Below are 24,368 nucleotides of genomic sequence, written 5' to 3' on the forward strand. Positions count from 1 at the left end.
ACTTTCCCTTATCCTATCTGTATCCTCAATTGCTTTTATTATGCATAGGTTAGGCAGTTTTGAAGCCCATATTAAAAAAAGGAAAACACTTTTTCTGAGAGCACATGCCTCGACTTTGTGCTTCCTTAAGACTCTACCTTTGTATGACTTCTTAACTTTCAAGAATGGCATCATTATCCGGTTCTTCCAAGGTCATCTGGGATTTCTGGAAGTGACTTGGAACTCACTTGCCAAAGAGCCTATTAACTCAATAGGTATCAGATGGAGTTCCTTTAATCTTTGATATTTTCCCAAAGCTCGATAGGCATACCACATTGACTGATGGTGGACCATTTGTTCAGACTTGGTCATCATTGTCCTATGGGTGCTGTGTACTCATTTTTTATTAACTTGTGAAGAGCCCAAAAAAATACATTTTACTTCCTCTTTGACAATGTATGCTTTCCAGTGTATGCTTCCAGTGCATTGCTTCCAAAGTAATGGTAACTGTGTTTCACTGGGACCGATACTAGTATACTGGAAATGATTTTGCAGTTCTGAGAATCATAGATTTCCTTTCCAGCTGTTTGCAATGAATATTTAGTGATATTTGAAGGAATTGGGTTTCAACTACATAAACTTTGGAAGATGTAGCCAGGAAATAATTAGTCTTAATCTCATAGGAATATTGTCAGCATTCAGACCTCAAGTTCATAAAATTCCTTGATAAAATCTTGGTCCAGGAAAGACCATCTCTTGCCTCTTATGAGTTCATATGATCACCATGTTTTCATTTGCTTCTGTAAGCAGTGTGGTGACTTAATGATTGATAAAGAGGACCCCACCTTTGTTTTTATTTACTTATTTATTTTTGAATATAATTTATTGTTAAATTGGTTTCCATACAACACCCAGTGCTCATCCCAACAAGTGCCCTTCTCAATGCCCATCACCCACTTTCCCTTCTCCCCCACCCCCCATCAACCCTCAGTTTGTTCTCAGTGTCCAAGAGTCTAATGGTTTGCCTCCCTCCCTCTCTGTAACTTTTTTTTCCCCTTCCCCTCCCCCATAGTCTTCTGTTAAGTTTTTCAAGATCCACATATGAGTGAAAACATATGGTGTCTGTCTGTCTCTGACTGACTTATTTCACTTAGCATAATACCCTCCAGTTCCATCCACATTGCTGCAAATGGCCAGATTTCATTCTTTCTCATTGCCAGGTAGTATTCCATTGTATATATAAACCACATCTTCTTTATCCATTCGTCAGTTGATGGACATTTAGGCTCTTTCCATAATTTGGCTGTTGTTGAAAGTGCTGCTATAAACATTGGGGTACATGTGCCCCTGTGCATCAGCACTCCTGTATTCCTTGGGTAAATTCCTAGCAGTGCCATTGCTGGGTCATAGGGTAGATCTATTTTTAATTTTTTGAGGAACCTCCACACTGTTTTCCAGAGCGGCTGCACCAGTTTGCATTTCCACCAACAGTGCAAGAGGGTTCCCTTTCTTCACATCCTCGCCAACATATATAGTCTCCTGATTTGTTCATTTTAGAGAGGACCCCACCTTTAAAGATAGAAACTTAGGAGCATGTACTTGGGAGAAAATTGCTGGAATCCAGCTTTAAAGTTGTTGTAGTCAAACATTCAGTGCCCAAGTAAATGTGGATGATGCATACCTTTTTAAAATTACCTAAGATAGAGAAGAATTTTGAAAATTGTACTAAATTCATTTTTATAAAAATATAGTTTTTAAATATGTTTGATTGCATCTTAAGACTGTACCACAAGCTGGGGCGCTTGGGTGGCTCAGTCGGTTAAGTGACCAACTTAGGCTCAGGTCGTGGTCTTGCCGTTCATGAGTTCGAGCCTTGCATTGGTCTCTGTGCTGTCAGTACAGAGCCTAGAGTCTGCTTCAGATTCTGTGTCTCTCTCTGTCTCAAAAATAAGCAAATGTTAGGGTGTCCAACTTTGACTCAGGTCATGATCTCATGGTTTGTGGGTTCGAGCCCTGTGTCAGGCTCTGTGCTGACTGCCTGCTTTGGATTCTGTGTCTCCCTCTCTCTCTGCCCCTCCCCCGGCTCACACTCTGTCTCTCAAAAATAAATAAACATTAAAAAATATATAAAAATTAAAAATAATCATTAAAAATGTTTTAAAAAGACTGTACCACATACTAAGTTTTATTCCATGTATGAGCATCCTTAAGCCTCTTATCCTGGGCTGTATTTGTGATGCCCTTTGTTTTCTGATCCACAATAGAAGTATAATTGAAACAGAGCCAAATAAAAAGAAAAAAATAATAGAATCTCCCAACTTTTCTTCTAACTGGCCCTGTGACTATTTGAAGGCTTCAGGGAAGCAGAAATTCTCCACTAATTGCCTCTTGGGATATGAAGAATTTAAGACCAAACAAAACATTTTTCTAAAGTTTGTCACATTGTCATCCCTGTGGCTTTAACACGTAGCCCTGGGAATATTCTTCCTCTTTGTTCATCAAGGTGGTATCTAGCATTACGTTGTAGTTTTTAGATTTGTTGGCTGACATAGAACAACTTATAAATGGGCCATTTTGGTGGACCTACAAATCAATATGATATTGACAATGAATCTGCCTGCATTTTTGGGCATGGGTTTCGTATATACACAGAGCAAGCTGTAATTTTAAAGGCTAATGAGTTATTCAGGTGTACACTTAGAGTTTTAATGGGGTTATTGAGAAGCTTGCACACTTCCTAGTTTCAGCAGAATACTGTCTGGTGCACTTATAAGAAGAGTTCATTATCCAAGTATGAAACCATAGGTTCCAAAAACTTAGATGCACGTGGAAGTAATAGCCTCTATTTGTCGAGCGTCTTCCATGTGCCAAGCATTTGGCTAACTTTTGACCAACTTTACAGTTTATACCACCAATTCTGGAAGGATTTCTATGCATTCACATATATAGGTGTGTGTGTATTGTTACAAACACAGGGTTGTTTTTAGTTTTAACATAAATGGTGATACATATGTTTTGCTATGCAACTTGATTTCTTTTTTCTTCTTTTCCTCCTCTGAATATGTTAGATCTTTTTCATGTCAATATTCATGGACCTAGGACATTGTTTGAACCTGGGCATAGGATTCTGCAGCACTGGTTCTCAAACTGACCTGCAGATTGGAATTACCCTTGGAGTTTGGAAAAATACTCATGCCTGGGCCCCCAATACCAGAGATTCTGATATAATTGGTATGGAGTAAATAAAGCTTGGGCATCAGAGTATGAAAACCAGTGTCTTACGCCGCAGGGGCACAAACATTTATTAAAACATTCACCTATTGAAGGTCACTTAGACTGATTCTCTATTACCAATAATGAATGGGTTTTCTATTACAGTGCTGTAGCGAACATCCTCGTTAATATATCTCTGTGCTCATGTGTAAGTATATCTATAGGTTAATCCCCATATATGGAATCTAGGAATCCTTAGATGTGGATCAAAGGGCCAGTACATTAAAAACAACAATAGATATTGCCATTTTGCACTCCACTGAGGCAATACAATTGACTTTCCCATCCATAGATTATTAGATTGCCCACTGTGGGGCTGAAGTTCTCCCCAACCTCACCCCCCATTAAGAAAAAAATTTGTTCTGATTTTGGATGGTTGTATATCTAAGTGCTTATGGAGTTTCCTAACACGAAGGGAGACTGGGGAAATCCCACGTCAAAGTTTTATTTCTCTTGGTCCTTTTAGCGCTTTTTCTTTTGGAAATCAGTTTTAGAGGCTGACGTGACAAGGTAATGCCTTCACTTCTCATTCATTAGAGGGTATGTGTGTCTCTCATGAAGGGCCGGGGAATTTCTGATTGAAGAGCAACACCTACCAGAGCCACACAACATCCCATACTGGTGGGGGCCAGAAGGCCTCTTTACTGCCTTATTTCTACACCCGAACTCGCATTCAATTGAAGCTTTTACCGGCATCTTTTCATAAGCCTCTCTTGAAGGTTTATTATGCAAAATTTGTAGTTAGAATTTTATGAAGGGCAGGGTCCTTCTTTCCAAGGGAGTTCCAGTTTTCATAATGTGACTCCATCATCTGTCCTTATAGTTTCTGGGTGGCTTCTCCCTGCCTTGTCATGCGCAGGACTCATTAGTAACAGCCTGAGCATAGGTGTGGTGCTGGCCTTGCCCAAAATGAACCCCTCTGAGCAGCAGGTGTTGTAGAGAGGCTCAGGATCTAGTCAACAACTCACCACACTGTAATTTTAAACCAGGAATCACCATGGACTTAGCTTTCTATAAACATTTTTTACATTTGTAATGGCAAATGGTGGCTGTGTCCACACATGTTCAGAATGACCTCTCTGAGGCAAAAGTGTGGAAGCCTGTGGCCGTGGCTGCTGACAGTCACGTTGTCCAGTTTGGTGACCAATTCAGTGATTTTCCTGGATAGACGAGATGCCTTCAGAGGTACAAAGTAGAATAATAAGTAGGTGAGGTCAGTGCCTGAGTAAAATGTGAAGGGGAATCAGGTCAGTATTGCCCATGTCAGCATCCTTGCAGTGACTCAGTTGGGTGTGCTGTGTGGTAGTTCTTGTATAAGTGGTTGGGTTGAAATACCAAATCTGTTGAATGCTTCAAAATATACAAGAAAGCTAAGACTTTTTAAAAGTGCCTTTCCCACGCGGCCCCTAAAACTCTCAGAGAATTTCCCACAATTTGCAGATAAGCTGACTAACCTGCAGAGCCCTTGATTTAGTGATGACAACTGCCCTGTAGAGATTAAACCAGCCTCGTTCCAGGAATTTGTTCTGCTGATACACACAGGAATGTCAGAGAAAGGAATCTGGTTAACACATTTCTACCAAACAGTAGTTAACAAATACAAATCCTCCTTCCAACTCTCTAAGGTAGTTCTCCGTTCCCTTTGTAATGTCCACTTAAAAGCCATCACACTTTTAGAGAGGACGTTAGGGTCTTAAAGCCTTTCCTCCGGTTCCTCCAGGAAAGAAATGGGTGAGCTGCTCTTTGAACCTGGGTCAAGTCTCCACGGCTGCCTATGTCATGTTGTGTCTGTTCATTAGTTTTTCCCTCACTGAAAAGCACAGACATTTTCCATGAGAAGGATGGGGTTTCTTAATAGTTCCCAGAGAATGAGGCTAAGCTTAACCAAGAAAGTTTGTTCTACATGGTGTTTCATTTTCTCTTGCTGCAATTGTATGAAACTTGGCATGAAAGTAGTCAGAAGAACATGAACAGAAGAAGGTAATTAGTGAGGTTTAAATTTTCTTTCAGTAAACATGAACATATAAAGCCTTCCAGGCAGGGTTTTATTTCTTTATTTTCAGTCCAGGGAACTGTAGTTTCCCTAGGATGCCAGTGGACATTATTCTCCATAAAGGCCTGCACACAAGTGGAAGTTGTACCTACTTGGCAATAAAACGCCTTGATGATAAAATGTCGTTGTAGTATTTGGGGAGGAGTAAGGTCGAGCAGCATCTGGTTTGGGGGCTGGGAGGGTTAGTAGCAGTACTCACTTTTCAAGGGACCATGTCTTATGGCCTCACTGGGAAGAGGGACTAGATACTCCTTTGAGGATGGCATTGCGCGTCCTCGGCCCAGAGTACCTCTGGTTTATCTTCTCTAAGCCGTATTAGACTTTACTCCTAGATCTGGAAAGCACAGTTTTTCAAACTAAGTGCATATCTATTCAACCTCTTCTCTCTCAGGATTTGCCAGAATTATTTCAGTTGTGAGAAGGTTCCAAAAAATGAGTAGTAATCTACTTATTTTTAGGCAGTGTCTTTTAATGTCACTTAAATATTCTGTGTGAATCGCCCCAACGTGTTGGCTACTTGTTTGGAAAGGTCTGAAACCTAACACCCCTGAAGTGTGATCATCGTGGTGGGGAGGCATTTCAAGAGGCACCACATCGGGGCGCCTGGGTGGCTCAGTCGGTTAAGCATCCGACTTCAGCTCAGGTCACGATCCCGCGGTCCGCGAGTTCGAGCCCCGCGTCGGGCTCTGGGCTGATGGCTCAGAGCCTGGAGCCTGCTTCCGATTCTGTGTCTCCCTCTCTCTCTGCCCCTCCCCCGTTCATGCTCTGTCTCTCTCTGTCTCAAAAATAAATAAATGTTAAAAAAAAAAAAAAAAAGAGGCACCACATCTGCCTGCAGGGGTGAAGACTCTGACTTCAGGGGTTACTCAAGTAGGGTCAGCAGAGGACTGGAGCCACAGGGTACAGGCAGCTGTTGGTGCCCCGTAGGGTACTCGCGTTCTCCTCTGGTGACTGTGATGTCGTATTCTCCTATTCTTCCTGAAAGAGCTGCTAGGTGATTCAGGAAAGTTGCTTGTTTTACATGTTTGTTAAAGAACAAAACTTGGCCTCTTGGAAGAGTGAGAGCTTTGATGTGACAGAACTGGCCATTGAGTTGTAACTTCCTATGTTTGTGTAACCTCTCATTGAAATTTGTCCTTGCACATCTAGGTGGATCCCTTAGAGGCAGTGAAGATGGAAACCTAAAGGGAGAAAACGATTTGCATTTCTTTTGGCTTCAGCTTAAATCTGTTTATTGACTTAACTCACAACAGGTCGGCAGGCCCAAGGGCACAGGCTGTCTGGCAAGGCTGTGCTTTCTTTGGTGGGGACTCCAATGACACTTTTGGTTTGGCTCTTCTCCCAGATGATCGAGACGAGATGTCCTGGCTTCCAGACTGGTTTCTGTCATGTGAACAACACAAACTCCTAACTCGAGAACCGTGTTGTATTGGCTTTAGGGATTTATGTCCCAAACCTGTGGTTAAAGTACTGAGTCATGGCAGAAGAGTCATTGCCAGCTTTTTAGGGTGAGACCTGGAGGTCCCCCTCCTTTGCTCTTTACATGAAGAGCAGGTGTTTTCTGGCAGGAGTCTATGACTTGGGCGTGGAAGAAAGAATTATGTGCTGGTTGAGGCTTGGTCTGGCTTGAGGGTGTGCATGAACTTCGCTTGGGTTCCTTCCTTATTATCTAGGGAGGAAGAGGGGAAGGAATGGGACAGGTTCTGGCTTCCACTTTGCACCCCTTCCCCCCACTGATGCAGAGAGGGCACACAGGAAGGAGTGTGTTTTGTGTATACTGCCCTGTTTTAGGGTGCCTGGTGCCTATATTGTTTTCCTCTTGCATCAGGAAAGTCAGTGAGCTGAAGGGACTGACTACAGGGTGAATTTCCAAGACCCACTTCCAGAAGTGCCCCGTTCGAACATCCTTTTGGGACTTGAGTGTGTGGGAAGGGCTGGCCCTCCGCTGGACACACTGAGAAACGCCCTTTCCGTTTCCTGGTGGAGAGGATGTTGAAACTTGCGGGGGAAACACATCGCCTTTCAAACGTTTCTCCTGCAACCTTTAGACCGTATCCCATGATTTTTTTAAAGCTCCAAATAGTACTTGGCATCTGGTGTGCTTGGGAAATGAAACCAGACATGAGGAATGCGAGAGCGGAGAGAGATGGCCAAGGAAAGAAGCAAAGCAGTTTTTTCTTTTCACATTCTTCTTGATAAGAGAATTTGGGTTAACATTATCGTGCTGTTGAAACCAAAACTGCATGTCAGGGCCCATTGGAAAATTGCAAAATGTGGGGTAAACTGCATCTCTGAAAATAAGAGGTATGGCACCAAAATGGAGGGTTCCCCGGCCATTCTCTTTAAAGTTGCTCTTACGGTATAATTTTTTTTTTTTTTTTTTGCTTGTCCCTCTTTTTAAGTCTGTGACATTGTTTCAGAAATTCCGGAGACCATTTACAATGAAGGAACAATGCCAGTATTTTAGTACTGAAATTATAATTGGAGAATTAAACGTGAAATACTGTCTTGATTAAAAAAATAGACGTGGGTTACGATATCATTGTGAGTACATGCAGGAGCTCTCAACTGTCTAATCACGTTGGTGGCTGGCAGGAACTCATGGTCTCTCCTTGTCTCTCTTCCTCCAGCATCTAAGTTGCTTCCCCCGTGACCTTTGGTTAGAGGAAAACCGTGGTTACTTAGCCAGTGAGCGTATCCTTCGGTCTGGACAGCCATCTTACCAACGTGTGGCAAAAGTCCCTGATGAAGCAATCAGAAAGATGTATGCATGGGTGCAAATCTGTTTTGTCAACACTGCTTTCAAGTTTCCCCTATTTATTCGCTACAGATATTGACCTGCTTTGTGGAAAACAATGCTTACGTATCACATATGTGTTGTGACCTGGCATTATCAAAGGAGAGTGTTAGGGAGGGTCTTCTTGTGGACTGTAAGTTCTCCAATGTTTTAGATCATCCTGATCATCATCGTCTATATTACCAAAAATTTGGCCCTCATTTGTTGACTGTTACCATGTTGAGAGTCTTGTTTGTTTTGTTAAAGAGCAGTACAAATGACTCTGACTTCGAGCTAGGCCACAGATGGATTAAATTTCTTATTCTTTGCTAAGCAGAATGCACCTGCTCCAGAATCTTAAGTAGCTTTTTAATTGCTTCCTTGTGCGTGGCATAGCAATAGTCATCTGTAATGTTATAGATGGATTGCATTTTGGATGTCGCAGAAGTGACTTCTTCCCCTCTGCAACGATGCCAGAAGCTGAGATTAGAAGATGTGTGCTGGTTGAGGGCCCAGCTGTCATGGTGGAATTAGTCCTTTCCCTCGGGCTGATCTGATTAAAAAGGGGCCAAGATGTGGAAACACAGGTCCCAGGTTTCAGTAACTGTGTTCCCTCTTCACTAGACAGAGTTAGCAGCTTCGTCGCTCCCTAAATGTCCCCACTAGTCTGTGATCTCCCTGAGTCTGTGGACTTTCTTCATCTGTGTCTATAGCACCTAATGCTGTGTCTGGCTTCTTGAGGCTCAGCTATGATAGGTGAAGAAGTGAATACTTTCTCGGGCAAGGTGTTCATTGAATGTAAGGAATGGGGAAAAGTCTAAAAGATTCTCAGTGGGTCTATTTCCCATGGATCTTACTTTTGAGGCTGGGTGGAAAAAACAAGCATGAGCTAATTCAGCCAGAAAGAAGCTCCTTGCTTGAGGGAAGCTGCAAATACCCAGAGGATGAAGTCTGTTTGTGAGGCTACTGTCAGCATCAGAAAGCTTGACAAGTGGCTAAGGAGCACTTGGTGATCTGGTTGACTTTAAATGTCTTGGCATTTGTGAAAAAGAGATCTGCAGGCAACTGTGGGAAGAACACCCAGTCACACAATCCTGAAGTTCAGAAACAAGCCATCTGTTCACTTAGGCATTTATGCTTTTGCATTCAACAAACATATATTGAGAATATACCATGTGCCAGAGACTGAATGAAGCATAGTCCCTGTCTTCAGGATCTCATAGCCTGGTGGGGGAAACAGACATGAATTAAAAAAAAAAATCCAGACAACCAAAAAACACTCAAATGTATATATATATATATATATATATATATATATATATATATAGTGCTTGGGATGTGGAAAGGAACGTGCAACCATCTCTGGAAAACTTAAGGCCCATTAAAACATTGAGTGGGTTTTGAATGGTCAGTGGAAGACAGGTTCATAAGGAAAAGAGCACCTTAGGCTGAGGGAACTGTGGATGTGTGGGCTCAGAAGTGACTCCTGTGAATGTCTGATTACTTCTTGCACGTTGGCGGGAGGGCGGTGGGCACATGGATGGACAGTGCTCATGGTACTGGGAGATAAGGATAGACGATAAGTAGCCAAGGACTAGACCACGGAGGGTCTTATGGTCCCGGCCGGAAGCTGTACTGTATCCAGGAGACACGACAGAAGTCGTGATTGAGTGACACAATCACATTTATGATGTTCCCAGGATAAACCCCAGACTCCTCACTCTGGTGTACGAGTCCCTGGAGTCTGGGCCTCTCCCCTCTCCAGCTTCTTCTCCCTTAACACTGTCATTACTCACTATGCCCCAGCCATACTTGTTGTCTTCCCTGATCCAGATGTGCCAAGTTGCCCACCTGCTCTGGGCTTCTGCACACACTCCTCCCACCTGGAATCATCTGCCTCCAACACTTTGCAGGACTGGTCCCATTCATCCATTAGGTCTCAGCTTAAATCCCCTCTCTCTGGAGAGGTTGTCCCCGATCACACTATTGAAAGTCGCTGTCTCCACCACCACCATCACCACCATTACCACCATTTTCTTTCACTTGCTTCTTGCATCCCCTGTAACCCTAACCAAAATTAATACAGTTTACTTGATTTTTTTTTCATGCCTTTTCCAAAACATCTTTTCTAAAACTCCCTGAAGGACACATCATCTCATTTTCATCCCTGTTTCCTCAGTGCCTAGAGCAGTGCTTGGCACGTAATTAGCATGCAATAAATTGCTCCCCCCACACAGGTTTTTTTTCTTTTTTTAAGTAATCTCCACACCCAGCGTGGGGCTCGAATTTATGACCGCGAGATCAAGAGTCATGTGCTCTTCCAAATGAGCCAGCCAGACACCTCAGTACTCAACAGAATTTTGACTTAATGAATTAAATGATTAATACGATGAACTAGGGCAGCTGTTGGTGACCTTCAACCCCTGGGCCTCCATGCACACACCACCTATTTTTGTATGGCCCATGAGCTCAGAATAGTTTTCACATTTTTAAATAATAAAACAAATTTTGAAAGAGAATATTCTGTGACATGAGAAAGTTCTGTGAAGTTCAGATTTTAGTGTCCACGGTGAAGTTGTATTGGCATATAGGCATGCCCATTTTTTACAGATGTCTGTGGCTGCTTTCAGAATAAAATGGCAGGGTTGATGAGTTGTGATAGAGACTTAAGAGCCCACAAAGCTAAAAATATTTACTATCTGGTCCTTTACAGAAAAGGTTTGTCAGCCCCTAAACTGGAGAACCACAGGTTAAGGAGAAGAGTTACGGAACTGTTGTAATTATACAGATGACATAAGGGGAGGCTGAACTAAGGTCATGGCCTTGGGGTTGGAGAGGGTGGGGATTGGATTCCCATTGGATTAAGCACTCAGGTTCCCTGACCTCTGCCAAGCTTCCCTGCCCCACTCCGAACCAGTTAGGCTTCTTCCAGTCAACATCCCTTTACGTTCTGCAGCAAAGCAAGTCCCTCCCCAACTTCTCTCTTCCTAACTTCCCCACTCCCTCCCAAGTCTCCCTTTCAGTCTGATATGTGAAATGAGGATGATAAAATGGGTGTGGATGTGCTTCGTAAAATTACATACACAGCTGTTGGGATTGCTCATTAGCGAAGTGCCAGGGCGGTTAAGGAGGGCTGACCAGAAGTGTCTACTGCCACTGAGGGGTCATAGGATGATTACTTATGCTTCCACTTTGGTCTATATCTAGGAATCTAGTCTCTTAACAGTGAGTTCCAAGTATGTGTATTAAAAATGGCAGCCTGGGGGCGCCTGGTGGCTCAGTTGATTAAGCCACTGACTTCGGCTTAGGTCATGATCTCATGGTTTCAGAGTTTGAGCCCTGCTGTGCTGACAGCTCAGGGCCTGGAGCCTGCTTCGGATTCTGTGTCTCCCTCTCTCTCTGCCCCTCTCCTGCTCACACTCTGTCTTTTCTCTCTCTCTCAAAAATAAACATAGAAAAAAATGGCAGCCTGTTGGAAGTCTCAAAGCTTTGCCATCATCTATAGTTTAAGGATGGGTTTAATGGAAGACCTTGTATTTGGTGTCACACACAGGAGCCAGCATAAAAACTTGGCTTTTGGGTGTTCGTGAGGCTTTTAAACACAAATCACCTGTCAAAGGCAATATTTTGGTCCTTATTAAAATGATTTCAATTAGGTTCTTAAACGTAATGGACTCTGTATCTTATCACCCATCTTAGAATCTAGCCAAGACCCTCATTTTGTGTTTGTTTATAGAACTGCTGGCTTAAAGAAAAAAAGACTTAAATGCTTTGGGCTGATTTTTAGATCTCTGTGTTTCTTGTGCACACCCTCCCCCCCTCAATACAGCCAGAATGTAATAAAACTTGGGTTTAAGTGAAACAACCTATAAAGTACAAAAGTAAAGTTGCTCTCAATTCATTTCCCAAATACTTGGGTCGTGCTCCTATGTGTGTGAGGCACTAAGTGACACAAGCTGTGGGCACTTTTTCTCATGGAGTTGACTCTTCAATAGGGGAAGTAAGACCCAGACCGCAAATTACCGTAAGTGTTGGCTCTGCCTCATAGGGGTCACAAAATGCTAAGAGGGCCCAGACCACATTCAATGGGATAGGTTAGCAAGACTGCCTGGCAATAAACTTGAAAGCTAAGCATTGACCATATGACCTTCCATGAGCTGGGTCTTGCCCGTTTTTTTGTTTTTTTTTTGTTTTTTTTTTTGTTTTTGTTTTCTCCCGTCTTCCAGTAGCGTGAATACTGCCTCTTTACCCCCATACAGAGGTGCTTAGTCATGCAGACCTTGACACTAATCCCTGAACGGTCTCTTCAGGATACTTACTGACAGTTGAGTGACAGGGTGTGCAGGACTCTGGCCTGGCTGCCGAGGGGGACATGGCTGGGTCCTGAGGACATACGTCGGAGACAGACATTCACAGTTGTATTTTAGTGAACTAAGTCTGAACTCCCATCTCCTCGTGTACGTCAGTGGTATTGCTCCTTCCCCATGCTGGTTAACAAAGAATACAAGAATTGCACTCTTAGAGAAATTCTTCTAGCATTTTGCCATTGCTGAAATAGTTGTACTCTATTTTACAAAAATACATTGCTAACAGATTGGAGGGAAGCAACTCATCCTTCGCCTCAGATAGTTTGGGACACTGGTGTATAGATCACCATAACTTGGATATTTTTGATAAGAACATTTTTGCATACACATTCCCCTCCTTCCATCTGTCATAGAAACAAATGATCATACAGTTTTTTTTTGTTTTTGTTTTTTTTAAATCTCATCTTCATTTGATTGTGAAAGTAGTATGTCTTCATTGTGACAACAACTTGGGAAAGTACAAAGAAGTTTTTTGGTGGTTTTGACACAAGCTTACTGTTGGCTCACATTGTGCTGTTTCTCTTATCCTTTTTTCCTTTTATCTTTGTCAACACACTCCCATCCTGACAGCTTATGTTCGTACATGAATGGGACACTGGATACCTATTCTTTATTTTACATATAAAATGCGCATGTCATTAAATATTCTTTTAGAGAGGACTGCTTGGTCATCTGTCATCTAGTTATACCATGATTAACCTTTTCATATAGTCTCCTATAACTAGAACTTATTTTATGCCTTTGTTTATTGGTTATTAGGTAACGCTTTGAAAATTGTTGTGACCACATTTTCGATAGTATCTCGGAATATTCCATTGGGATATATTTCTAGGAGTAGAAATACTTCCAGTCAAAAGTATGAGTGAAAGGCGTCGGTAAACTGCCCTTCAGGAACTTTGAAACAAATTTCAGTTTTCACCAGCCGTGGATGGGCTTACCATACTGAGTACTGTCAGGATTGGTGCTGGCAGGATGGGAGCATGTTGACAAAGATAAAGGCAGAAGGAATGAGCAGACCACTGGGATGGAAGAAGAGAGGAGCGTGGGATGTGTATGGGGCGTGGAAAATGGTCTGTTGGCTAAAGTGAAAGATACTTTCAAAGAAATAGGAAAGACAGAGAAGTTGAGTTGGGTCTGAGTTGATGGAGCACTGGAAGCCAGTTTAGATTGGTATCGGAGAGACTTCAGTGGGTTTTGATCAGGAAGATGAGAGCCCCAGGGTTTTGCTGTGGGAAGGCTGTGTTATATAACACAAGCTGTACCACACCACTACTCATTCCCTATGTACTCCATGACCCTTCCCACCCCATGCCTTTGCTTGCGCTGTTCCTTCTGCCAAAATGTCCTGCTTTCCATAATCTATCGAAGCTCCACTCATCCATCAGGGACCATACCCACATTCTCCCCTATGTACTTCCTGCTCGATTACGTAGCACCCACTGGTATAATACACCATATTGCCTTTTTATAACTGTTTGGTGTACTACTCTCTCCCACCAGATTATAATCTCCTAGTGACCCATTTCCTTTATGTATCCTTCAGTGCTTATAGTGCCTGGTATATAATAGGTATTAACACACATCTGCCAAAGGAATCCCAGGCACTGCACATGTCTCCTATGACATTGAACAAGTACACTTTAGGCCAGGAGATATATGCTTCAACAGTTTGGGATATTGGATGTCTTGGCCAAGTTGTTATTCCAGAGCCAGTTGGAGTAGCACATAGGGCTACGTGAGGGACAACCTGCTCTTAACATTTACCTTCCCTTCCCATTCTAAAGAGTTCTAGTCACTGGCTTTTGGAGACCACCATCCCTTAAGTGAGCGAGATCTTGACTCCAGAAGTGTTTGTAAATCAGTTATTTATGAAAACTTCTACCGGAGCTTGTAATGTTGTATGAGATTGGTTTTTTAAAAGCCAGTATGGCATCGTGTTGTACATATCATTCTTTGATTTGCTTTTTTCAATTGACAGTATAACTTTGGAATTTTCCCAAGGCAATACATATAATTACAAAAAACTATATAATAATTAAAAATGTGTCTTTTAAAAATTTCTTTTAATGTTCATTTATTTTGAGAGAGAAAGAGAGCACGGGCAGGGGACGGGCAGAGAGAGAGGGAGATGCAGAATCCAAAGCAGGCTCCAGGCTGTGTGCTGTCAACATGGAGCCTGACGTGGGGCTCAAACTCAGGAATTGCAACGTGAGATTATGACCTGAGCCACAGTTGGACACTTAACTGACTGAGCCACCCAGGGGCCCCTAAAAATGTATTTTTATGGTAAAAATTCAAATTCAAGGGGCACCTGGGTGGCTCAGTCGATTAAGCGTCTGACTTCGGCTCAGGTCATGATCTCACAGTTCATGGGTTCAAGCCCCATGTCAGGCTCTGTGCTGACAGTTCAGAGCCTGAAGCCTGCTTTGGATTCTGTCTCCCTCTCTCTCTGCCCCCTCCTGCTTGCACTGTCTCAAAAATAAATAAACATTAAAAAAAAATTCAAATTCAAAAGGGTACAAAATGAAAAAGGATAGTTCTCCAATCCCCTGTTTTTATTTTAGAGGTTAGTGCTATTTGCCCTTTCTTACATATATTCATAAAAACATATATGCATTCTTTAAAACATGTAATTCTGTAATACGCACAGTATATCATAAAGTATCTTGAACATGTTTTCATATCTACATATACAGATGCCGTGTTGTTTTTAAATGAGTGCATAATATTCTGTTATGTGAATATACTATGACTCTCTCTGTATTGGTGGACTCCTTTGATCTTTTCTGTTTGGAAAGCTCATGTGAAATCACTCTTCGTTTGTTATGAATTTAAATTATTCAACATGATAAACATGAACTGAGTGCCTCCTACCTTCCTGGCACTGTGCAGGGCACTAGGGCCAACAAGGTGTTTGATGGTCAGTCCCTTCCCCTGACTTGAAGTTATTGGCTGTCTAACAGTGTCTAACAATACTCTCTTAACGAACTTAGAATATGATATGAGCTGGAATGGGTAGATATGCCTTAGCATACATATTAATTCTCCTTTGGGAAGGTGAAAAAGAGGACGTTGGTATCAAACTTTAAAGGATAAGAGATCCTGGATTCCTAAGGGGTGAGGAAGAGAAGGTCATTCTTTCAGGGGATGTTAAAGAACAAGATGGGTTGGCAAGAAAGCATGTGATAGGCAAAGAATGGCCAGTAGCCCAGTGCGACTGGGGCATGTGCCGTGGTGTGGAGGGGGAGAATTGTACTGTTTGCTCAGCAGTTGGTCACAGGAAACATTCAACAAGTGAATAGAAGGATGTGCTCTTTGTGTAACTGAACTCCAAACCATCTCGGGGTTGTCCTCTTTATGCCCTGCAGGCTATCAACTGCCTCCAGGGCAGAGGGTCTTTCTTGAATTGGTCTGGCTTTAAAAAAAAAAAAAAAATCTTTTATCCATTTTTGCACCTTTAACCATGTCTTGTCTTGTTTTTGCAGAGTTTAGTCACTTCAAGAAATAGAACAGAAATCCGCCATGGCCCCAAGGAAGAGAGGTGGACGGGGGATTTCATTCATCTTTTGCTGTTTCCGAAATAATGATCACCCGGAAATCACCTATCGGCTGCGAAACGATAGCAACTTTGCGCTACAGACCATGGAGCCAGCATTACCCATGCCCCCTGTGGAGGAGCTGGATGTCATGTTCACTGAACTTGTGGTGAGTCCCCAACTTGCTTCCTGCCGGTGGTTGGGAGCCAGGAGGAAGAGGAGAGGGTGTGCCTGGTTTCGTTTGGTTAGCCATGGGCTCGCCCTTCTTCAGTGCAATGACCCCTTTATATTGGCACCCCAGCTGTGGGCACTGAGCCTCTGGAGGAAGAGAAAGAAGAAGGTTGCTTTACTACATCAGAGGGCTTTGCTTTAAGTGAAGGGATTTAGACCCTTAGATCTTCGAATATGTGGCCGAATCACATCCCAAGTTGCTTCTCCTGTTGCCCTCCATCCCAGCGTGAGTCTATACCTGTGTCCTCTGCCTCACAGCCCTCCAATTCTCTAATGCTTTCTCCACCCCTACTCTCAGTGTGCTGTATGAATGTCTTCTAAACAGTTAGTCCTACTCCTCTTCCTGTCCCAGATCCTTTGATGAAAGCCATTATTACTTAAGGCAGTTAATTATTTAGCCTAATGATCAGACTGTAGTAATAAGTGTTGTGGGAAGCTTTTCATGAATCCTGTCATATTTTAGAATCCACTGTACTGAAGTGAGATATCTGGTGTAGGACCTCTTCTCAAAAGATGTAAGTGATCTCTTCAGCTTAGCTTTTTAGCTACCTCTGAAGTAGTGTTTCTTTCCATTCCATGTTATAGAGGTATATTATGGTATAGTTCAGAGTCCTGGCATGTGGATTAGGAAGACATTGGTTCAAGTTACTATTCGGACTTTATTATCTGTGTAAGTATGGAAGAAGCATATGAGCCTGTTTTCTGGAAAGTGAGAAAAAAAAAATAAGTCCTCTTTCTAGTGTGATGTAGTGTCGAAGCGAGAGTAATACATAGTGGGAATGGCCCAGTGCCTGGCCCTCATTGGGTGCTCAATAAATGTTACATGAGTACTCTATCCTCCCTCGATCATTGCCGGCATTTTGTAATGGAGTTAGTTCTAATCAGACGAATCAGACCATTTGTATCATTCAACAGATACTCGAGAGTGCTATCATTTTGCATGACTCTTAGGTCAGAAAGTAATGTAGGCTGTGTTACTGCCCTCCAGGGGTAATGTCTGAACCGATCAGGCCACTGCAGCTCTTCCAGACCAGAATTTACCTATAGGCTTACCCTATAAGATAAGCCAATATGAGAGTATTACCAAGCCTATTACCAACCAGAATTGGTTGGGAAAAAGAAGAGATGGCTCTTGGCAGCATGTTTGTATTTTACGATGTTGATGAATATTTTTGATGTTTAAGGAATCTCTCCCCTCTCCCACCTCTGCATGCAGAGATTATGTTCTAGGTGTTAATGGGGAGGTTCAAAGTGGGAAACTAGAACCTTCTCTGAAACAGCTGACAGTTTCAGTAGCAAAAGGGGATTGATAAAAAAGTATAATGCCACTAGAGGAAGAAGCACACCCCACCTCTGCATGGTGTGTAGATGTGTTGTGGGGTATAGGACACAGTGATGAGGAGGGTGGTCAAGGAAGACGTTCTGGAGGATGTGAGCTGTGAGTGATTGAAGGTAAGAAGGGAAGTGGTGGGGATCGGTGTCAATGGCTGTCTCAGTCATCTCAGCTAGTTCATCCTGTGACGGTTACAAACTACAACAGCTTATCCCTTGCTGATGCTGCATGTCCATTGTGAGTCAGGTGTGGTTTTGTTCCTCACCATCTTTCATCCAAGACCCAGGCCTGGTGGAAGAGTAAGGAGAGACATGGCAAACTGCTAGTAGGCTCTAAGCTTATGCTTGGAAATGGCATGTGGCACTTCTGCCCACATTTCTTTGGCAGGTGAAAATCACGTGGCCACTCCTGAGATCACAAGGTAAGGATGAATCATCCTTCTGTAGAGACTGGCACCACAAGTCGCATGGACAATCCTGAGGTCACTGGGGCAGTGGAGGACATATAATCCTCTTCCAGGGAGAGGCAGTGAATCATCTACCATGATGGCTATCAGGAAGGGCAATAATGTATTCACGGGCTTGGTTTTATTTCCCACTTAAAGTATTTTATGACCCAGTATGTGATCTATCTTGGGGAATGTTCCACGTGCACTCGAGAAGAATGTGTATTTTGCTGCTTTTGGATGAAAAGTTCTGAATGTATCTGTCAAGTCCATCTGGTCCAGTGTATCCCATTTAAAGTATTTGAAAACCCAAAGCCCACCTAAGGAGATAGATGTTGCTGATAGATGAGGGCCCACTTGGTGGTAGTTGGAGCTGATGGGCAGAGTTAGTACCCTCAAAGCCTCTACATCCACTGTCTTTTCAATTGTGCTCTATCAGACTCCCCAGATGAGACCTAAGCCAGAGCCTGTGTGGTGGCAGCTCCATGTACATCTTGAAGGCAGCTCATTGTTCTGTATTCACAAGGGAGAAAATTCCACTCTCTGCCTTATTGATGTCTTTATTCTGTGTGAAAATTGCCTACAGCTGTTAGTTGTTAAAAAGCCAATGCCAAACCAGAACTTTAAGCCGAAACCATTGGAAAACAAATTATATTGAGGTTTGTATCTGTCCCGGTGAGTGACGGATGGATTTCTGTCCACTCCTTACTTCAGGGACTTAGACCACAAACCCATCCAATGGCCAGCGGTGTGCTGGGGCAAGAGGGGTGGGCTCAGAGCCATGGGAAACCTCTGTGGGTTCTCTTGAGTGTTCGCAGAAGCACTTCTGCCTCTGCCCGTGCACAGGATAGGGAGGCCAGGTGGGGAACGGGAGCGTGCTTGGCCTGTGGAGTCAGACTGCTCTGCAACCCGGGGTGACTGCCTTTAAGATGGTTTCTATTGGAATTTAAGTTTATTGCCTTGCCTATACAATGGGGACAATACCGTCTCTCTGATAGGATTGGTATAAAGAAGGTAACTTCTTTAAAAAGGGGGGCACCTCTTAGGTGCTTTATAACCCACATCCTAGTGCAATGAGAAGGATGGGAGATAAGTATTTCCTGGGCACAACACCCTAAGCACATATCCCAGGTTTTTCCTTTTCTTGAAAGCTAATCTGCCCGCTGTGAGTGAGCCAGTGTGGGTCCTAACTTGCAGGGCATTTTACCTCTGTATCTGTTGGAAAGCATCTCATCACAGCCGGTTGGTGTCAGCTAGTTTCCTTGGCCTCTTCTGGTGACACACCCATTTAATGTTTTTAAATGAGTGGTACCAAATAGGTTACCTTCAGATTGCTTGCTGCAACCTTATCATCTCATAAATAAAGCAAGCCTGAGCGGGAGGTCAGCCACGGGAATCTGTAAGGAGGGTGGGCCGTGAGGAGGTGCCTGCCATAGGCAGTGGAACCAGACTCATTCCAATTTCAGGATGTAGTGGTTCCTGGGGGTCCCAGTCCAAAACCCTGCCAATTTTTTTTTTCCCTAACAGCTTTATTGAGATACAACTCACAACTGTAATCCACCTATTTACAGTGTACAGCTCAATGGCTTTTAGTTGTGCAAGCATCACCACAATAAATTTTAGCATGTTTTCATGACCTCCAAAAGTAACTCCCTTACCCATTAACTGTCACTTCTCTTTTCTCCCCAGCTCACCATCCCCTGGCTACCTCTAATCTACTCCTGTTTCTGTGAATTTGTCTATTCTGGGTATTTCATAAAAATGGAATCGTGTAATATGTGGTCCTTTGTGGCCGGCTTCTTTCACTTACCGTAATCTTTTCAGTGTATCCATGTTGTAGCATGTATCGATACTTCTTTTCCTTCTATGGTTGAATAATACTCCACTATATGGACATACCACATTTTGTTTATCCATTCATCTGTTGACAGACATTTGGATTGTTGCCAGTCTTCAGCTGTTATGAATAATGCCACTGTAAACTTTATTCATACCCAAGTTTTTGCATGGAAATATATTTTCAGTTCGCACGGGTGCAGACCTAGGAGTGGAATTTCTGGGCCACATGCTAACACAATGCTTCAATTTTTAGGAATTGCCGGACTGTTTTCCAAAGTGTCTGCACCATTTTACATTCCCGCCTGCAGTGTATGAGGGTTCCAGTTTGACCCTATCTCTGCCGACACTTGTTATTACTTCCTACCGATTGACCTGCTGCTTCTAAAGCTGTTCGACGGCTCCTGGAGAACTGAGAACATGTAACTTGGGAATTTTTTAACTATCTAATTAATTTATTTTTGTGAGTTGTCACACAGAAATAGTCTCTATGCTAACAATTTTAACTGATTTGGTATATTTTAAAAAACATTCAGTTGAGAGTTTGTGTAATCTCTGCCAACTCTGTATTTTATGCCTTTCGAGCATCAATCCTTTTTTTCCTGTATTACCTCCCCCACCTACTCTCCCCACTTTTTCTGCTTTGTCCTTTGCTTCAGCCACACATCATGAGCATAACCAACCCAAGAGTCAACACTGTTCCCATAAAATAAGATTCAGCTATAGTCTTGCCTTTTCTACAGGCTTCTAAAGGTCTTAGATTGTTTTTGCTGACCTATTTGAAGACCCCTAGGCATCACGAATCTGTAAGTTGTCCTTATTCAAATAACTTTTTCATCTCAATGTTAGCAAATAGAAGATTTCCTTTGGGATGACTAGAAGGATGTGTCACTAATTGACCGGTCAGTTCTTTCAGGGTGTGTGCGTGTGATGAGTGGCTGCTGTGTGTCCTGAGATAGCTGGTGAGCAAAGCAGCCATGGTTGTTAATGAATTTATGGGACCAAAGGTCTAGTGGGGAAATAGGCAAATACACACACAATCTTATCCAGTGTGCCCCAGGATTATGAGGGGCTCTTCCAGCAGTATATATTGTTGGGGAAGAATGTTCATTTGCCTTTTTTCACAAGGAGGGGGTTGCACTCACAGGTTCCATATCTATAAACCTAGCTCTCTTGCCCAGTAATTCCTAGCTTCTCTTCCAAGTCCTCATGGGAATATGCATCCCTCAGTTCCTTTCTCTGTCGATTTCTCTGCCAATCAACCAGCTTTCAGGAAACACGTTTTGTGGCCCGTGGTACTATAAGTTTCCTAGCAGTGAGCTCCCCTTGGGGAGTTCTACAGTTGTCCAGCTGACCCTACCACTGGTAGGTGAGTGTCTAATTCAGGCTTGAAATCTCAGCAAGGCCACTTGTCCTCAGATGAAAATTGAGTTCTCCAACTCAGCTTACATGAGTGAGAAAGAAGGTACATATTTTGATTTCCATTTGCTTGACTCCTTAGCTTAGCTGTCAAGTTAATAACAAACTTGCTAGATTCTAAACCCCACAGTTTCCTAACTTAGTGTGGAAGGGTCTTGGAAGGCTTTGTGGGAGAGGTTTCATTTAATGTTAAGATACGAAAATCTAGTAGGAATATCAGGGCAAAGAGGAGAGATTGTTACAGACCTTGAGAACAGCACAGTAGGGGGCCGGGAGGTGAGAGAAAGTGTGGAAGGCTCAAAGAACAGAAAGCTCAGTGTAGATGGAACATGAAATAGGAAGCTGGGAGGACTGGGGCTTCTGAGAAGTGGTTCTGGAAAAGGGGATGGGGATGGTTGTGTTATTGATTTAATTCTATATCTCAGATTCTTATTTGAATGAGAGGAAGGTGCCTCTGCCTTTTTACAGGTTTTCTCAGCAAACCAAATATAATAAAACCTTGGTTTGCCAGCATAATTCGTTCCAGAAGCATGCTTGCAATCCACAGCAGTTGTATATCAAAGCGAATTTCCCCATAAGGAATAATGGAAACTCAATGCTATAATATAGTAACGAAATAATAAAATACAAAATATAAAGAAAAATAAACAAATTAACCTGCACTTTCCTTTGAAAACCTTCATGGTTGTGTGAGGGAGACCAGAGAGAGGAGGGTACTGTGTAGGACGACTTTCACTATCACTGATGGAATCACTGCTATCTTTTGGCTCCATGGAGTCTTTCTGCATGGGGGCCATTGTATATGCTCGTACGGATGTTGACTACAGTATTAATAAACTCTGTCATATACTGTATTTAATGTAACTGGCAATAAGGCAGCAGAGGAAAACGGTCTATATCTGCAGGCAGCTTGACCTAGAATGAAGCAAAGCATTCCTAAGCTTACTCTTGGATGGAAAAGCAGGGGACTGTCCCTAGGTGCTTTGAAGTATCAAAAAATAGTGCCAGTTGTGGGCACCTTCCAATGTTCTGAAAAATCATTGATTTCTGCCAAACACCTCAACCTGAGACCAAGCATCTGAGAAAGGGAGACAATCACCCACAATCCTGCAGAGAGAGAGAGAGAGAGAGAGAGAGAAAGAGAAAGAATAACCATTGGCTCAGTTGTGATCATGTGATATTCAGTGTCACCTACTACTCCTGTTGCAAGACATCGCTCGTTTATCAAGTTAAAATTTATTAGAAACATTTGCTTGTCTTGCGGAACACTTGTAGAGCAAGTTACTTGCAATCCAGGGTTTTACTGTGTATGAAAGTACGGCAAAATATATTGCTACTTGATTACATTTACAAAAATGACCGTTGTTCTTTGCAGTCTCTGTGAAGTGTTGGTAAGTTAAGCAAAAGGTTTCATGCCTTCTTGAATAGATGCTGAGTACGTTTTCATTTGAGTCCACTTGTTGAGATGAGATGCTATCTTGCTGTAACACATACCTCCTCAGGGCACTTTAATTTTGAAATAAAAAGGAAATAGAGAATTACTAGGAGCCCCCCCTTCCCCCTTTCGGCCCTTCTACCCAGTGCATAGACTCCTGCATCCACCTGGAATTGATGGGCTAAGTGTTCCCTGCAGAATATTCCACAGCAGCAGTGATACTGGAATTGGTATCTCCTAACGAGTTCCCTCAGCCCTCTTGCCTTGTGAAATGTGCAAAATAGCCCTGGGTGAGATTTTAGGTGAGAAACCAGGTTTAAGACAAGGCTGGCTATTATTTTTGAAGTGTTTTGCACTAAATCTCCACTCTTCTAGTACACACACTGTTTTGTGTATTTGGAATCAGTTTCATAGATTGATTAGAGGAAAACTTTCATTTCTAACACAGTGTATCACTATGAATTTATGGCTGGTTGGAAATAATATGCAGTATGGACCCAGGTTTTCCTAAATCTGAAATATGACCAATTACATTTTACACTGTTTTCTGGTTAATCTGTTTTCTTTTGAATCCATTGCTTAGTGTCCAATTTATTTGGCCAATGGGTCTAATATTTTAGGATAATAAACTATAGAGTGCTGTGCCTTCCAGGAAATGTAGCATATTTTAAAGAAACTTATTAAGAAAATCATTATTGGTCATAGAACAACCATTTATACCATTGAGGATTACCAGTGAAAATTAAATCTCAATGGGGAATGTGGTGATCATGGATACCGTAGGTTGATGGGATTTGTATCCTCATAAATGTAATTATAATGTCAATTACTTACTATAGCTCAGTTTTATTACTGCTAATTACTGAGGACATTAGTAGCCAACGTAGGATATGAGAAATAAAGATAGCAGGAATGGGAGAATTTAGTTGGTGTATCAGAGTCAGATGAATTCACGGTCAAGTGAAGCTGTGCCAAGTGAATTCACCTGGGAATTTACATCAGTAATCTCTTCATTTTTCAATATATTCTGAAGTCATTTTGGTATGAAAGGAGCTACAGGAATCCAAAGTTGTCTTACAGACTTAGCAGTATACACATTCTGTTCTTCCCCTAGCTACGTGAATTGTTACTCATCTCCCACAGGCTGCCAACATAATTTCTTTTATTACTAGACTGTCTTAAGCTCTTTTTAATAAAAATTCTTCCACTATCACTACAATTGATGAAAAGTTTCAACACTTTTTATCTCTTTGTTTTTTAAACTCACCATTTACACTAAAGGCCATGACTAAGAATAGAAAGTTTCTTACAGAGGGAACCTGGGTGGCTCAGTTGGTTAAGTGTCTGACTTCGGTTCAGGTCATGATCTCATGGTTCGTGGGTGCGAGCCCCACATCAGGCTCCGTGCTGACAGCTCAGAGCCTGGAGCGTGCTTCAGATTCTGTCTCCCTCTGTCTCTGCCCCTCCCTGGCTCTCTCTCTCTGTCTCTGTCCCAGAACTTTATAAACAAATTATTTTGGCCTTGAGAACAGCTGACGGTTTGTGACGTAGGTGATGTTAATATAGGTGGTTTTGCTTGCTTACATGTGTTGTACTTCTGAACAGAACATTGTATTCTAAGAACCAAAGAAGGATTGGTAGTAGATCTTTATCCCAGTTGACAGTCTACATTTCTTTGTGCTGCT

At 42.5% G+C, this 24,368-nt stretch overlaps 1 protein-coding gene across 1 annotated transcript in view; it reads left to right on the forward strand.

Moving 5' to 3' along the window:
* DAAM1 (dishevelled associated activator of morphogenesis 1) overlaps positions 1 to 24,368 on the forward strand; it is a 173,906-nt gene that overhangs the window by 52,736 nt on the left and 96,802 nt on the right. The window contains exon 2 of the mRNA XM_042989809.1: positions 15,934 to 16,153. Within this exon, the coding sequence (XP_042845743.1) occupies positions 15,971 to 16,153 (183 nt within the window). The 5' untranslated portion in view covers positions 15,934 to 15,970. The remainder of the gene's footprint in view (positions 1 to 15,933; positions 16,154 to 24,368) is intronic.

This window comes from Panthera tigris, chromosome B3 (assembly GCF_018350195.1).
Source record: "Panthera tigris isolate Pti1 chromosome B3, P.tigris_Pti1_mat1.1, whole genome shotgun sequence".
In the NCBI taxonomy this organism is placed as follows: domain Eukaryota; kingdom Metazoa; phylum Chordata; class Mammalia; order Carnivora; family Felidae; genus Panthera; species Panthera tigris.